At 37.5% G+C, this 16,955-nt stretch overlaps 2 protein-coding genes across 10 annotated transcripts; both read right to left on the bottom strand.

Moving 5' to 3' along the window:
- Positions 1-3,331: 3,331 nt before the first annotated feature.
- Positions 3,332-8,105, bottom strand: LOC112182757. Of its 9 annotated transcripts, none has more exons than XR_005807277.1 (8): positions 7,542-8,077; positions 6,104-6,243; positions 5,834-5,955; positions 5,047-5,266; positions 4,401-4,455; positions 4,234-4,295; positions 3,790-3,909; positions 3,332-3,538 (listed from the first exon to the last, which is right to left on the bottom strand). XR_005807277.1 is itself a non-coding variant. In XM_024321297.2 (7 exons), exons 3-7 carry the CDS (start codon positions 5,902-5,904, stop codon positions 3,521-3,523), a joined length of 477 nt encoding a protein of 158 aa, XP_024177065.1. In that variant the 5' UTR covers positions 5,905-5,955; positions 6,104-6,243; positions 7,542-8,087; the 3' UTR covers positions 3,332-3,520. The 9 variants fall into 9 exon arrangements, 5 of the variants coding, with proteins under 5 accessions (XP_024177065.1, XP_040371332.1, XP_024177064.1 ...); XR_005807269.1 differs by having other exon boundaries at positions 5,827-5,955; positions 7,542-8,075; XR_005807268.1 differs by having other exon boundaries at positions 5,047-5,259; positions 7,542-8,071.
- Positions 8,106-11,556: 3,451 nt separating this feature from the next.
- LOC121051864 lies at positions 11,557-14,545 on the bottom strand. Its single transcript, XM_040515386.1, has 2 exons — positions 13,157-14,545; positions 11,557-12,071 (listed from the first exon to the last, which is right to left on the bottom strand). The coding sequence occupies exon 1, from the start codon at positions 14,507-14,509 to the stop codon at positions 13,163-13,165; it is 1,347 nt and encodes a 448-aa protein (XP_040371320.1). The 5' UTR covers positions 14,510-14,545; the 3' UTR covers positions 11,557-12,071; positions 13,157-13,162.
- Between the last annotated feature and the right edge of the window lie 2,410 nt (positions 14,546-16,955).

Raw genomic sequence — 16,955 nt, 5'->3', positions numbered from 1 at the left:
CAGGCAAAGTATACTGACCTGTCGTCATCTTCTTCATCAGAATAGGCTGACCTGTCGTCATCTTCTTCATCAGAATAGGCTATTTCGTAGCCTATCATGTGTGCTGTTTTTACTATGGGCTCGTATTCTTCAAATAGAGCTTTAGTAGATCTTTTACCCTTTTCTGGGCATTCTCTGGCATAGTACCCTTCAGCTTTACATAACCAACATCTGCAAGCCTTCTTGGCTGGTTGTTTATTCTGATGGTTTTGTTGTTGATTATTTTTCTTTTTCTTGAAGAATTTCTTTTTTGGTTCTCCGTCTTCTTGTTTCTTGAAGTTGGAGCTTTTCTTAAACTTCAAGTTCTTTTTGAACTTCTTCGAACAATGTTTCTTTTTTCGAAACTTGGATTCATGACATCCCTAGTTCGTGGGCATATCAAGTATTCCGTAACAGACGTTTTCCGCTCCTTTGAGCTGCTTCTTGGCCATTTTGGCTCTAAGATTAGCTTTGCATTGCTCTTTTAGTAATTGATGGATTATGTCGGTAATACCTGCAACTGAAAATATTTCAATTGGTTTTTCAGCTATGCTTTCTCTCAGAGATGTTCTCCATGGTTCAGGTAGTTTTATGCAATGTTTTAAAAGGCTGAGGCGTAGCCGGGAGAGCCTCAGCAAGGTGTTCGCCTTGAGGCGTAAGGCGTAAGCCTTACGTATAAACTAGCTGTATTTACGTATAGAACTAGTCTTATATATAGAACATGTATTGTAACCAACAAAACATTATAAATTGTCATCCATTCATAATAAGCAAGTACTAAAACCATATGATTCAACAAAATCACCAAACCTAAAATAAATCCATCGCCAAGCATGGTCTTTCTTTGTTGTCCCACTAGTACTAGAACTCATTTTGCCTACACAAGATACAAACTTACATTAAATTATCAATTTAAAGTGGGAGCAGGACAATGCCAATCATAAACAAAACAAAACAGAAGCTATACCATAAGGAGGGACCATAGGCCCAACAAACAGAACAATTACATGTACGTTTACAGATTCAATGATTAATACTTAATAGTTCAATACCCATGCTAAAATGTAAACCAATACAGATTGTTCTACAAAATAAGAATAGTGATGAGATTGTTATCAAAAACCCCTTTAAGATCTCTTACTAGGAAAAGCGCAGAATCTGGGTTCAAACTTTCATAGTGAAGTGTCAGACTAACTTTCTTATAGTCACTAGGAGGCAATATAGCCTTCTTGGATTCTAGAGCAGATGGAACATTGATGCCATGATCCACAACAGAAGAACAAGACGCAGAAGTGTACAGCAATGATGAAGTTATTAAAGCAACAAAGAAAAAGAAATTGGGAGGAGCCATTAGTTACTGATAAAAGCTTATGAGTGGTTTGAACTTTGAACACATTTCTTGCTGTACATGTAGAGTGCATATTTCATATATAGCTGCTCCAATGTGGCCACTGACCATATATATTTGATTTCATTATGACTCATGCATGACTCAGGACCAGCTAAGCATGAAGGTGGAAGTTGCATCTCTCTCTCAATTGGCAAAATGTGAATATCAAAGATTACTGATGCATAGATATGTTAAAGACATTAATTCGTTTTAGAGTCTAGAAATCATATATAGCTTAGTTTACCCAGAAAATTCATACCAATGATAAATGATATGAATTTCACCAACAAATGTGAATATCAAAGATTACTGATGCATAGATATGTTAAAGACATTAATTCGTTTTAGAGTCTAGAAATCATATATAGCTTAGTTTACCCAGAAAATTCATACCAATGATAAATGATATGAATTTCACCAACAAATGTATAGTCAGTCCGATACAAATTGAGTTAAATTTATACCCCACAATAACATTGTTCTTCACATAAATTTTACTTCATGATTCAGACTCTCAGCTTGCAAATTTTACCCTGAAGAAATGGCAAGACAGAGGACGAACTTGAATGCAAATGCAGAAAATTCAAGCCATATCTACAAACAACCAGGTATGCCGTAACAGATACTACTCAAGCCTCTATGTGTTGAACATCATAGTTACTGTAAGAGGAAGTGTAGAGCAGGTTCATCAAAGCAGTGACTATATTCAATTATTCAGTAAGAAATTAAGAATACATAGATGATAGATGTCCAAATTCCAATTCCAATTGCACATAACAAAGAAAAACAAAACCATCCCAAGAAAACAAGGAAAATTGATCGAACCATGATCATACCTTGAACTCCTTTTCTTCAAATCGAATTATCGAACTACAACTCTCCAACTCTCTTCAAATCTTGCTCCAATTCTGCAAATAGCCTCCTTTAGAACCAAATTCTTGAGAAAACTTATGGGCTCTTCATGATTTTATCAACTTTTCGATTAAGGGATTGGGATTGAGTGCTCTTGAGAGTGAAGAGTCGGGGAGGCTGTTGAGGGATTTGGGGCTTCGCTCGGGTATAATACACGACCTAAATGAAAAACCCTCTCAAAACACCAAAACGACGTCGTTTTGGTGTGTTTAAAAAAAAAAAAAAAATTCCAGGCGTACGCTCAGCACGCCTTAAGGCGCGCTTTCGCCGCCTTCCACGCCTCCATCTCCACCTTCTGCGCCTCTGCGCCTCATCTGCAAAACAGACTCACTTTTCTTCACGCCTCACGCCTTTTACGTTTGAAGGCGCGCCTGACGCGCGCTTTTTAAAACACTGGTTTTATGTGCAATAGGTTTACTAGATCAGTGTTTTCTAATTTGCCAATTGTACAATAATATTCTTGAAATTCATTCAAGTATTCTTCAAAATATCTCATGTTACATATTTTGAGAGCATAGATATTTGATTTGGCTGTTTCTTTAGCCTTTTCACTCAGGTTTTAGAGATCTCCATAGAATTGATCGTACAGGGGTACTGCAAAATCATACGGAGATTTCGAATTTTTTATGTCTTCTAGCCAGTCTTTTCCTCTGGCAGTTTCTTTGAAGGACAAATAGTACTTCTTTGCTACCACTACAAAAAAAAATTCAATTTGCCACGGCGCAAGGCCGTCGCCGAAAGCCAAATTGCCGTCGCAAAAGACCAACGGCGACGGCAATGTCGCCGATGTCGTTGGTGGCGTCGCCATTGCTATTTGCGACGACAATTACGCTGTCGCATGAATTTTGGCGACGGTATTTATGCCGTCGCAAAGAGCAATGGCTACGCCATCTACAATTTTGCCATCAGGTCTTTGGCGACGGCAACAGTGTCGTCGCAAAGTGCATATCATTGATAAAAAAAAACCTGGCATGCAATTTTGCATACCAGATTTTTATCTTTGGAGCAGAAGAAGCCAAATAATAAATTTTATATAAAATGCACCAAAACATGAATACCAGATTCAAATACATATATAGCTGATAAACATGTTTGATCAATTGAACAACACTTATCATCAACCAAAGAACAAAAGAAAACTAGAAAGCGTGCCCGCGCTTTGCTGCAGATAGGCTATCCGATAGTGGAAGTTGACATGGATCACAATATGTTCTCAAGCTGCTTGACATTCATAGATTCGTCAAACATGGATAATCAACTAGAGAATTAGACTTGTAGAAAATGTGAATCAGAAGAGTATGATGAACTGTAAATGTATATTTATTTTGCCAATTGAAATGTAAACTGTTGCCAAGAAATAAAATAAAGTGAGATGTGTTTGCTGCCTAGCTAAGGCGATAATTTAACCGCTGAAATTTGCACTTTAGAATTGAAAATTGGTTTTTGTCAGCAGGAAACACAATACTTACATATATGAATGGATCTTCTCTGAAAAGTCCGTATGCAAAGAAAGAGAGACTGATCAAGAAGGTTGCAGGAGAAAGATAGAATGGCATGAACTCGATGCTCCTTGTCTTGATCACTAATTTCTGAAATAATGGATATATGTTAAATCACATGTGTGGTAAATGTGAAATTAAAGCAACCCAGAAATTGCAGTGTCTGAAAGCAAGTTAAAAGTGATCTGTTAGCGGTGAAGTAAACATTGAGATAATTGAAAAAACACTTGAATATCTGATAAATGTTTGCCTTCCATCATAGTGTAAAACTCTTAAGCTCACAAAGACTATTTATTTGTTTTGAAAATTCTGGTATTAGTTTTGCCTAACAGTAACTAAAGCAAGGCAGAGAAATGCCTATCTCGGGAAAGAGCTAACATGAGAAATGAAGCAGATGCCTTTGATCAGTCATACCTGCTTTCTAACATGCTTATGGTAGTCTGGATTGCGAAAAACTGATAAGCTATTGCTCGAAACTGCAGCATGTTAACTCAGTATATTACAAATCATAGGTGCAGTATGTTTGAATTTTGTGTGCAAATTATTTTGTATTACTCTGCCTATGGCTATAGTCGCTATACCTGGCAATTTGCATCACCCTCAATTTGCAGCTCAGATAGATCATAGGTAGCCAACCTGAATAAATAAACAAACATTACTATCTAGTATATTCCAAATTTATGTTTATTTTTCTGCTATACTATCAGCCAGTATGAACCCAAGTATTAGACCAGTTGCAACAACCAGAGATCCCTCATATGCTTCTTTCCAGTAGACCAAAAAATAGTGATTGCATTTTATTACAATAAGGCATGACATTCTTGCTTAAAGCTATTAGCTGACATAGATAGATATGGTGTAAACTCTTCTATAGAAAGGATTCAAATTAAGTACTATCACTGATACAAATCAAATCACGTTTCATATCACTACTATTCTTCAATTAGGAACTGAAAGTTTACCAATTAAAAGCGAAAAAATATATTAGTATCATCATATACAATACCTTTTCAGACTAATCTCAGTAAAAAAAAAAATAGCAAAGACCCTTTTAGCAATTATATGAGAAGTCAACCCATCCAATAACAAAGAACAAATGAATGAACAGCAAAATCTATTATCACAGGGAACAAAGTTTTCGACTTCAATTGATTAATCTACGTAGAAAGACGAAGGTAGATAATTTCGTAATTGAAATCAATTGATTGTATGAATGGGAAATTTTACCCAGTCTTCGGTGATGTTGATTGTGATGGATAAGCCTGATATTGTGTAACAGTAGATGGTGACTTTGATGGAGGCTTCTCTTGTTGGAAAGCAGCTGGAGATGTTGGTTTTATACACAGGGATTCAGAGAAAAAATGTAATCCGAGAGTGAATCCCTTTTCAACATTGTATGTCTCTACTCCAAATTTTTGAAAGGGAATACTCATTATCATCCTGCAAACTAAAATACTTTTTTAGGATCTTAAGGTTGAAGATAAAAAACGAAAGCCTGCAAAAAGAGTTTCAATAAAATTCAAGTCTAAACTTTTCTACTATGTTACAGAGAATGTCCAAACTTAAAGTCTCAAACTTTCAATCACAAAGCTTGATACTTAATTCTAGTCTGTGATTTTATATAGCCAATAAAATCAGTAAACCAAATTTGTTTGATTAAGGACCTTGAAGATTGTAGAACCTACTATTATGCTAGACCTATTCAACAAAAATAGAACAGGAACACCAAAAGCTTATTACTATCATTCAAAAACAAAACAATGAGCTACTGAGTAGTGACACAACCAATGCAACCAAAAGCACAGTATACATTTAAGCAATTTCAGTAAAACTGAGGAGTGAAATTTATATAACTTCCGTATTTTCCTTAAGAGACTAAGCACCAAAATGAGCCCAGAGCAAGCAGCAAAGGATAAAGTAATATGCGTATAAATCCCTAAATCAAAAACTACAAATTTAGATCCAATACATATCCCACATCAAAAATGAAAGAGTTGAGGTTTTCACCATCTACCCTGCTAAAATATTGTCTTTATCTCTGTTTGCAAACACCATTGATGCCAAATCCAGGCAATTTAACAGCATTGGGGTGGCTAATGTGAGCTTCTGCTTGCCCACCTTTCCCAATTAAGTTCTCTGCCAAGTATTATACAAAGACAACACAATAAATTAACCAAGATACCAAGAGATGAAATCAATCCCGCACCTAACTGCAGTGAAAAAAAGAATTTTGCTAAGACTGTTTATATACACTAACATTTCCGAACGCATAAAATACACCTACTTGTTTCGTTTTCTTTGATTTAGCCGCATTATACTGATGTCCACCGAAAAAAATACAATTAGATTTATTTCTTCTTTACCCAATTGCCTGTTCACTTGTACCCCTCTTTGTTCCTCTCAACATTGGTTTTGGTCCCATCACTGCACTCAAACACATATAATCTGGTTAAAATTTGGGATGACTATCTTTCATAATTATAATCTGTAAACCAATTTTATGTGCAGCACATAGGATGATTTGCGCAATATATGAAGAACAACAATACAACCTTATACTGCAACAGTGTCAATCTCTGTATAAATCAACTATAAAATGAGATAATTAAAACAGGGAAAACCAAATCTCCTTCCACAAACTGAGTTCATATCTTTCAAGGTTCAACAGAAAATTATTTCTATATCAAAATCGGTCTCTTCAAAGAAACCATTTGATTCACCTAAGACAACATTCCCTACTCAAAAAGAAGACCCTCCATGTCCTGATCATTCAAAAGGAACTTATGCCAACAACTGCCTGCCATTTTCAGCAGAAAGAAGAAGGAAAAAAAGAGAAAACTTTCACCCATTTTGAATACAATTAAACAATTCTCTGAATTTATTCATCTATCTAATGAAACAAAAACTGAATACAACTTTTAAATATGGAAGAATAGCAGGGCAAAAATTTAATCAGAAAATCAAACCTAAAAGATGATCTAATAAGAATTTTAAATGAAATTTTAGCTAAAAGTCTGTCTTTAAGACCTACAGCCCTTTATTCTCTCTCTCTCTCTCTCTCTCTCTGTATCTCTCTATCGCTCTGAATTGATAAAGAAAAACCAGAACAACCGATCTATCATATCTGTATCTCTCTATCATGTTCTGAAAAGAAAAACCGAATTCCTCTATTTGATGTCGATTCATCCACAATTCCATTCTTTGTAGAGGAAGGCTAACTGCTTGACATCAACAGTTGACATATCAAACAAACAAACAATAATAAACAAACAAACACCCTTATCACCGAAACCATGAACAATCAAGCAAAAACCATACCCTCATTTTCAATTTCCACAATCGACGATCAAACAAACCAAACCCAAAACCCAATTTCACCAAAAAACAAAACAATGGAACCCACAAATCTAAAACGCCCAATATCCATCGAAAGACCACAACTTTAAACAAAACCCATAATAATCCCATATTCACATCCAAATACAACCAGACCTAAGAATTAAGGGAGACAATTACCGGACCCAAAAGAAAAACCTAAATCTCTTAAGCGGAACTACAAAGGGAGCTCGCAGCTCTTTCGATCTTCAAAATAGACTAAAACCCTAACGTATCCTATCAGAATTTGATATTAGATTCGGTGAAAGTTCACATAATATGAAAACCCAATCTAATTAACATATTTTAAAAGGAACTCTTGACATACAGATGTACATAGTACTGACCTTTTCCTTTTGTTTCTCACCCAGAGGAAGGATCTTGAGAGGAACGATTGGTTTGTAGATAGCCTGGTAAACTTGACAGGACCGAAATCGAAGCAATTAGTCGGCTGTTACATTCTGCTACAAATTTGGCAGATCTAGAGAGGAAATCTGAAAGTAATCATCAGTGTCGGATCGAGATGGAGTCATGGGGTCAAAGAAGAAAGAGAGCAGCGCAGAGAAAGAAAAGAAGTTTTCTTTTAATCAAAGAGATAGAATCGTTCAGATAACCACCCTAAAGCGACGGGAAGTGTTTTGCAGTAGCAAACTGTTAAAAACTTGCGACGGCTAATGCTTGCCGAAGCAAATTCATAGTGGTTGGCGACCACTAGGGGCGACGGCAGTTAATACGGTCGCAAAATCTCTATACAATTGCGACGGTCAAATTTTTCTGTCGCGAAAGAGTAAGCTTTAGCGACGGCAATTAAACGCTGATGCAAATTAGTGAAGCGAATTGAATTCTTTTTTGTAGTGTACTCCAGTCAAAGTAGTTTCATAGTACACCTGTAAATCTGGTGCTTCAAACTTTCCAAGGGTAAGAGCAGAGGCCATAATCAGGCTGTCTACCCATTGGTCAGTGGCCTTTCTTTTATCTAGAGCTTTATCTACATTTAACCATATGCCATAATTTGTAATTGGCACCCTAGGCATGTTGTCTTCTGGGACAAATTTTTGAGAATTGTAGAAGACAAATCTTTGAGAATTCCTTTCTTCTTTTTTACATGTAGGAGCTCTTTGTATAGGGAGTTTTAATTTCCCTTTTTCTCTAATGATGAAAGTTTTGGAGCTTTCTCCATCTTCCATTTCAACATCTTGATAGGGAAGGATTTTTCTTACCTTTCCTGGTTTGAAAATTTTCATTTATTCGATTAGTTTTTCTAATCATTCAGGACTTTCGCAGGATTCTGCTTCATCATAGAGTTCATAGAGCTTTTCTGCTCTAAGCATGTTTACTGGTCTATTCAGATCAACTTCTAATTCTTCTTCAGTAATTGGATCTGTTGGTTTTTCAACAGTAAATTTGGTGCCACTAGTACTAGGTTCTCTAGTGCTGTAGCTTATTCTGAGAAGATTTTTATTTTTATTTTTATTTACCCTGATATTCTCAGGACATGCATCACTTTTCCTGTGATTTTCAAAATTTAGATTGATTTGTCCAGTCTTTCTGCTTTCAAAGACTTTAGCCTTTGTACTTTCTGGTGGTTTTTTCAGACCAGATAATTTCTATTCAATAGGAAAAGTTACTTCATTCCAAGTAACCTTATGAATCTGTTGTGAATGGTTCTTCTGATTTGTGAGGAATCCAGTAGTAAGGCCTGAGATATTTGTTATCCTTGTCTTTGGGGCTACTGTGGTACTCATCAATCTGTAGTATATTCTATATACTATTGCGAGTTCTTGCATATCGTCTTTCATAGATATGTCATCTGTCTTGACTCTCAGTCTTAGACAGTGAGCTGCATCTTTCAAGCTGGTTGTGAAGTTTGGGAAATAGTTAAAATACGCCACTTGATTGCATAGGGATGCTTCAAGTGTTCCCAGCAGACTGGCTTGAAAGTCGGTCAGTCTATTGTCTTGAAGGACACATAGAACTGAACAGTTTATATCTTCTCGAGCTAGCAGATTTACGCCAACCTGGACTGCTCCAATGTGCATAAATTGGTACTTTTTTGCTTTTGCTCTGGCAACTTCTAAAGGAGTGATCATTAAGAGATCGGTTTCTCATGCTGTGGAAGGGGTTCTAATTTCCAGTAATTTGAAATGATGGCTATCCATTAAATCAAATGTACCCCTTTTGTAGATTTGTTTGAAATCTAATTTTGGGAATGAGGAGTTTTTTACCTCCTATTCAATTTCATTGTACTCAAATTCTTCAGCATTTAGGAGTTGTACTCCTTTCTTTTTTCCAAAGATGCTCATCATCTTGACATCTCTTGTTTCTTTCGGATTTTCATACCGAATACTAGTCGAACTAGTAGATGGTTCCAGAAAAATCATGTTTGGAACAGGATTCTTGTCAGGTCTTTCTAATGGTTTGAATCCATTAGCTTTCTTTGTTTTTACTGAGGGCACTTTCTTGTCCTTCAGTAATACTTCATATAATCCAGCGTTTTTTGATGTATTATACCTGGTAGTTTTTCTAGATGATTCTGACATCTAGATAATTCCTCTAGCAGATGTTTCTCATCAGAAGATATAAGTAGAGAATTCAACTTCTCTAATATTAATTCAGACATTGTCCCCATAGGGGATTCCTTTTGAGCTTTTTCCAAGCTCTGATACCAGTGATGTGCGGATCTAACCAATGCTCAAATAATTAAGAGGTTTTTGTTCCTCGTTGATCATGAACTTCAGTTCTTCTATATTTTTCTCGATTTTGTAGATTCTTTTCTGTACTAGGAATATTCTATCCCAGTAATTAGGAGTGGTCTGACTGAGCCTGTCTCTAAAATCTTTTGCTCTTCTAAGCTTTTCTCTTTCTTCTTCTAGTTCTTTTTGAATTTTTCTACAATTTGCGACTAAATCTAGTCTGGACATAATAATATCTAAATGTGCAATAATGGATAATAAATTTAACTGTTTACCTTTGAGTTCAGAGGATGAAGCTTTAGCTGTAATTAATATCCAAACAAATAAATTCAAGATATGGGCCCACCACGCTTTATCAAAAGAAAATAAATAATATAGAAAGAAAAGACAAGGGTATTAGTAGGATGAATAGGAAGTGGTTTTGAAAAGTAAAGAGAAAAAGTGGAAAGTTTTGTGTGAGTGAGAAGAAAAATAAGTTGGTGGGGTGTATGGGAGGTATATTGATGGATTTGAGGTGTATGAGCATTAACCCTAATCTAAATTCATGATTTAAATGTGTACTCCGGTATTTTTAGCGGGAAACCCTAATTTCAAATTAGGGTTGACCTTGGGCTAGGGGGCAGCAAGCCGGGCTGGACTCGATGCTACTATTGGGCTTTTTTCTAATGGAGGGAACTTAGCTAGGGTTTTGGGTGTATGCAAGTTGCGTGAGGATGGTAATCATGCTTTTTTGTAATAGAGTTATCTTTATGGTATATCACCACAATTAGAAGGCGAATGAAGTACCTAGTAGAGCACTCTTCACTAGTTTTGTGCTTGCTATAATATATTCTTTTAGTTCAGACTTTTGTGATTATTTCAGGAAGTTCTCTATATGCATCTGTAATCTGAGATTTATGCACTATGTTCCAGGTTGATTTGAGATCCATTTCCTTTCTTCATTTTTTGTAACCATTCCTATTATTGATTTTCTGCAACTTGGAATTCCACAAATGGTCACTCAACTATGACTCATTCGACATTTTGGTAACTCAATTTTCAAATATATCACTTTGGTCACTCAACTATTACTCTGTCAATCACTTTAATCACTTCTCTCAATCATTTTAATACAGATTTCTCAATTTTTCAGAATTGGTTGGACGAAAATATCATTAATATTGTGGCAAATAACTTTTTTTTAATGAAAAAAATTAACGAAGTGACTAAAGTGAATAATAAAATTAAAATTGAGTGACCAAAGTGATATATTTAAAAAGTGAATGACCAAAGTGTCGAATATGTAAAAATTGAGTGACCATTTATGATATTCTCCCATTTATTTTTGTATTTCTCTCATCATGAAAGTTTTTTTAGAGTTTATTATTTCTTCTATTGCTTCTTTAATCATATTACAAAATCGTAATTTCATCCTTTTTTCTGGTTAGACAGATTTGATGGAAATCTTCTTCTTTTTTCTTTTTTTTTTTTACAAAAAAAAAAAAAAAACAAAACAAAAAAGGAGGTGGGTTAGGGGTGGGAATCTCCTACAGTAAAAGATACGAGACTGAGGAGCACCATAAATGCTCTTATGATACTGAATTGACAGTAGCCAAGTTTCCTTGATTATAATGGAAATGAGTTTCCGAATTGAAGACTTCAGTCGACAAAGCATGCAACCTGCATCGCTCCGTTTTTATGAGGCTGTCTGGCCCCCTTTGCTGTTTGCTGGCGAATCTGAGCAACCAAGGGCAGTACTCAAAGAAGATATCCATATTGTACTGAAACTTTAATTTGGCAAATAACACCACAATATTCTAATGAAGAGAAGAACTGAAAAGGGAAGCACAATCTACTCATTCTCGAACAAAGCAACTCTAATCATTCTCAAATAAAGGAACGAACACAGAGGATCCGAATGTTCCCTACAAAGTCGGCTTTCTTTATACAGAGACAACCAAAAATTGAACAACTTTTATTAAATCCACACACATCACAGATTTATCAAATGTGTTAGGGCGAGGGTTCAATAGGCAGCCAGGAGTTAAACTGTTGAGGACAAATAGATCCACCACACACACATCTTATTGCAGCATTGGAATGAAAATGGCCTGAGATTACCCCTGCCTGCAACGAAGAACAACTTGGAAATCCAAAAAAAGACACTTCATTCTTCCTCAGCATCGGCTCCCTCAATGCTAGGTCCTGTCATGTTCAGTGGGATCAACCACAAACTGATCAATCAATAAAGATACATGAATCCCTTCGAGCCTCTAACAGCCTAAATATAGTCCACGACTGGTCAAAACAAAATGCCACACAAAAATGAATCCTTTCGAGCCATTTTGAATCTGGCAAACAAAAACAAGAATTACTCCTTTCAAATATGGAAGCACACAGAAGGAGCGTGTTGGATGCAACCGGTATAATTGTAAGCAAGTTAATTTCGAGCCATTTTCAATTTTGTGATCCACCAATCTTAATGTTAGACATCCATCTGATCTAGGAGTACGTTAGTTAAGATTTGCAACCAAGACTATGCCAAGATTTATGTCAAATTTATCTGACAGAATACCCAGCTATTTCAAAATATTCAAGTTGGCAAAGACTATAATAAAGTTCTGATTGACCAAACCACACACGGGATAATAGTGCTTTTTGAAATATCTTAGAAGCAAATGTAGAGAGCATATAAAGATTCACATGCAGATATATGCCACAAAGTTAATTCCACTAGAAATTTGAAAATAAAATGATCAAGTTTAAGAAGGGCAGTTTGGCATTTCACAAAGATTAGCACATGAGAAGAAGATATTTTCTTTCAGCTTCCATCAAAAAGCTTCATTTTTATTTAGGACTTCACAACCTAATTAAGCATTTAATTCCAATACTGCAAAAACACTGGAAATCAGCTGGGAGGGAGTGTTGCTCGGGGTTTTGTGTTTTAGTGTTCTGTTGCTAAGACAGAAGAGAGCCAAAAATCACATCCAACAGTGGTAGAGTGAAACATCTAGCTGCAGATAGAAGAAACTAATAATCCATTTTTTCCTTTAAAGCCAGTTAAATAATACTCGCTGTATTTTAATGCTAAGAATTTACGAATTACCCAAACAAGACAACTATAAGCAGGTAATAATGTTCAAATTTAAATGCTTGAACAGAAATACAAAAAAAAAGATTGATAACCAAATACAAGCGATTATTTACTCAGCTATGAAAGTAAATTCGATCAAATGCAAAATAAATAGCAGAAAATTAATAAACCTATCGAGGGATTCAAAAACACTTACACAGATTTAGAGCACAGTAGCACCAGCTAGCATTGAGCGTGTGGTAAATGTAGAAAATTCGCTCTTAGGATCCCGCTTCCCAGTGTATTCAAGGTGGCGAGTAGTGAGCACACGGTACTCTATGTCCAAAGATTCGAAGTTAATTTCATATTCAAATGTTATGAGAATAAGATTCCCCTTGTTTCTGCCACGAAAAGAAATCTCCTCCAACTGAGGCAGAGACATATGTTGATAACCAGGAATAGTATGCGTTTCCAAAATGTAGAAGAATTTGTGCAAAACAAGGCAGATTTTTTGACCTCCTAGATGGACAAATTCATAGTGAAGGGGATATACATTCCAAAAGTTAGAAGGCATATCTGGGACCTCTGGAAATTGCAGAGGTTGGTTCAGGGGTTGCAATGTATCACATGGATGAGACATGAGGAAGACTTTTACAGGGTGATCATGTGCTACGGGATCAAAGGTGAACATAAGAAAATTGTTATTACTATCATGCTCAAGAACAAAAGGGGATCTGCAATTGAGAAAGGGAATGCAGTTTCCCAACGATGGTGGGGTCGATGACCATCCTTTCTCCGGTTGGGTGACATCAAAACAATAAACTCCAACATTATTTTCGTACCAGAGTAAGACTTTGGTGCCGAAAACTGCAGACCTGAAGCAGAGGCTGCGGCTGGGTTGGGTACCTGGAGGCGCCTCTAGAGATAACCATTTCTTCGACTTGGTATCCAAAACCTGGAAAACTTGACTGTCTTCAACAAAGATATTGGCGGAGAGACAATAGAGTTTGCCGTCCGCCGGCAGCTCCTCCTCGAGAAATAGCAACTCATCTTCATTTTTCTTCATACGCTTAATCACCGGGAAATTTTTGTTGAGTACCTTGGCCTTGCTCCGTAACGAACAAATCTGGGAAGCATAGGATAGTGAAAATCCGGGGCCTCCTCCTCTTGGGGCAGGGGCAGGGGCAGTGAAAAGCATGTGGGGAGAGGACCGAACCCAGGTTCTGAAACGGCGAGTTTCCCTCAAGTCAGGCAAGACTTCATCACTGATGTTGGGATCATCATCAATATTGGTCTTGGTCGATGACGATGGTGATAACAAGTAGCTCAGTTTGACGGAGCGGATAGGGAATCTCGTGCGATGTTTACAGTCATGAACACCCTTGTTACTAGTTGTCTCCTCCTTGAAATATATGTAGAGCGACTTTTCCTCCTCTTTCTTCTTCTCCGATGCTGCTGCTGCTGCTGTTGCTGAACAACTAGATTTGTTTCTGGTAAATGATAATGTCTTGTTCATGTGCTGCTTCAGATCCCTAGCAATTCCTAATCCTAACCTCGCTCTCATTCCCATCGCGCCCTCACCTGATCTATATTATAGAATTAGGGTTTCTCGGTGAGGCGGTCGGCTCACACTGATTTTTTTTTTTTTTTTTTTAATAAAAGGCTGGTGCGGCTGCCCTCACGCTTTAATTAATGAAACTGTCGAATACACGGGGGTACATTAAGCCTAAACCCCTGATTACAATAAGCATCTAGAGTATGTCCCGAAATGATATCAGGAATCTCTACATAATACATGTATTCAAAGAAGCACCAACTAGCAAAGAGTGCTCTACTAGCTACTCGATTTGCTTTCACATAGCGGTGAAATAACGGAAAGATAACTCGATATGTAACACGATTACAACGTAGCATAATTGCCAGCTTTAGCACAGCTTTCCTACTATGTTGCCGCTGAAGAGACCCGGCGACACTTAGTCTCACCCTGCCACTAGGCTGTAGCGACCATTTGACGAAGCAAGGAACTCGCCGCCTACCTAGAGCAGACAAGGCACTTAGAGTGCACACACAGGCACAAAGCCCGACTAGCCCTACACAATAATTGTAGGGACTTATTGCTTGCAAATAGCGCAAACAAACTAAATAGTATAAACAAAAAACAACAGTAAATGAAATAAAACCTAATGGACCTAGGGTGAAGCCCCAGGCCCAAGGACAGCCAGGCCAAGAACAGGCCCACAAGATCAAGGCCCGAAGTGCCCAAGCCCTAACCCCAGCCCAAGACAGCCCTTGCACAGGGAGGCCTGCCACCACCATCAGACCACCATGCCCGCCACGCTGTTGCCTTTCTCGGACACGACATCATCACCGACAAGGAACTGGTAGAGATCCTTCCTCACCACCACACTCACCACCAACATCCCACACCTCGCGAGCACCATTCCAGAAAGGAGATCGACACCACTCCCTTCGTCGCCGTCCCCAATCGCACCGCCGCCCTCTTGAGGAAAGATCCTAGCCAACGCCGCCTTCGAGCCACCTGTGACAAGGTTCGGATTCACACAGCAACCAACCACCAGTGGATCTGCAACAAGATCCGAAAGGGATCCAATCACACATCCAAAACCCGGATCAGATTCGCATCACAGCCACAAATCCGGCCACCACCGTTAGCTGCCAAGCCCCAATCTGTGCAGAAATCACCTGCGACTGAAAGTTAGGAAAATGGGATACAACAAACAATTTTTTTTTATTATTATTTTTTTTTTGCCTTCGGAGTTCAGATTGCTGTGCCCTAATAATTGGGATCCACACAAACCGTACCCTTACGAGTCCCAAGACAAACCAAAAAAAAAAACCCAAATATTGGGCCTTTTTCATGGGCCTAAAAATTAGATTTTTAATTTTTTTAATTAAGAAAGATAAGTGTCATTTAGATGCAATCACCTATCAGATAAGTATCAAAGAGAAAAACTCTAGAAATGTTAGGTGGGATCTTAGGCCTAGGTGGGCACAAGCATTCGCTGCGAAGTTATTGGGTATGTGCAGCGGCTCCAAGAAAAGAAAAGAAAAAATCATTTTAAGACTACTATAAGTTACCTTTGCAAAAATACCATTTTCCGCCTTCCATTAGCCTACAGAAGACTAGTCAGGTCACGGGCTGGGTCAATAGACTGACATGTTCTGCTTGCCAAGACAAGGTACAACTGTTGGGAAGGGGACATGATCAATAGAACCTGGCTGGATCCTGGCTGGTATAGTGGCGCCTGACTTGATACACATTTACGCAAGCGTACGTATCATTGTCAAGATAGGGAAATATTGTGCCCAAGATTATCGTACCACGGGGATTAGTGGTTAACCCACAATCCTTGGATAGTCGGAACTAGAGTCACTAAGCAAAGAAAAGAAAAATAAAATAAAATAAAAAAGGCTATTCTAAGGCACCAAGCCTTAGCAATGCTCGGCTTTGGTTTTCACCAAAGCCTAATCAAAACTAAGAGCCTAGTGGCGGATATGCACAAATGAGTCGAAATTTGTAGGGGGTTTTGAATTGAGAATCAACTAAATTAAACGCAACCGAAAAGTAAACTAAACAACTAATTAACAAACTAGAAAATTAAATTTGGGTTTTCAAATTAATGGGAACATGGGAGTGTCGGGTGATTCACACTAACTATCTTGCAAATATCAATGCCAATTTTACAAATGCGTGCATTTCCTATATGTGTCGAGTCCCGTATCTAGTACCGGTTAAGGCTACTAAACCAATTATCCTTTCGGTGTATTGACTATGCCGGTTAAGGCCACAATCAACTCTCTAATTTGGGCATTACGCCGGTTAAGGCCGCAATATCCAAAATTAGAGGCCTAGAGAACAAGATAATAGAGACCCAAGCAAGCTTAGCTACAATTAATTAAGCTAGCTAATGGTCACCACACTTAAATCCTAGATGCCACAAGACTAATAAGTTGTCAATTTATCAATCCATTCATTACAATTGCCCACAACATAA

Source organism: Rosa chinensis, chromosome 1 (assembly GCF_002994745.2).
Source record: "Rosa chinensis cultivar Old Blush chromosome 1, RchiOBHm-V2, whole genome shotgun sequence".
NCBI classification, from domain to species: Eukaryota; Viridiplantae; Streptophyta; class Magnoliopsida; order Rosales; family Rosaceae; genus Rosa; species Rosa chinensis.
Note: the sequence above shows the minus strand (reverse complement) of the source record. Positions and strands in the feature narration are given on the sequence as shown.

What these genes read in the sequence shown, in the direction of transcription:
- LOC112182757 (XM_024321296.2), bottom strand. Translation starts at nt 5,904, where the DNA reads ATGCTGTTAAATTGCCTGGATTTGGCATCAATGGTGTTTGCAAACAGA. An exon ending in TCAACATCACCGAAGACTGG is followed by an intron (nt 4,456 to 5,046) that starts GTAAAATTTCCC and finishes TTATTTATTCAG; the next exon opens with GTTGGCTACCTATGATCTAT. An exon ending in AGGGTGATGCAAATTGCCAG is followed by an intron (nt 3,910 to 4,400) that starts GTATAGCGACTA and finishes CCATTATTTCAG; the next exon opens with AAATTAGTGATCAAGACAAG.
- LOC121051864 (XM_040515386.1), bottom strand. Translation starts at nt 14,509, where the DNA reads ATGGGAATGAGAGCGAGGTTAGGATTAGGAATTGCTAGGGATCTGAAG.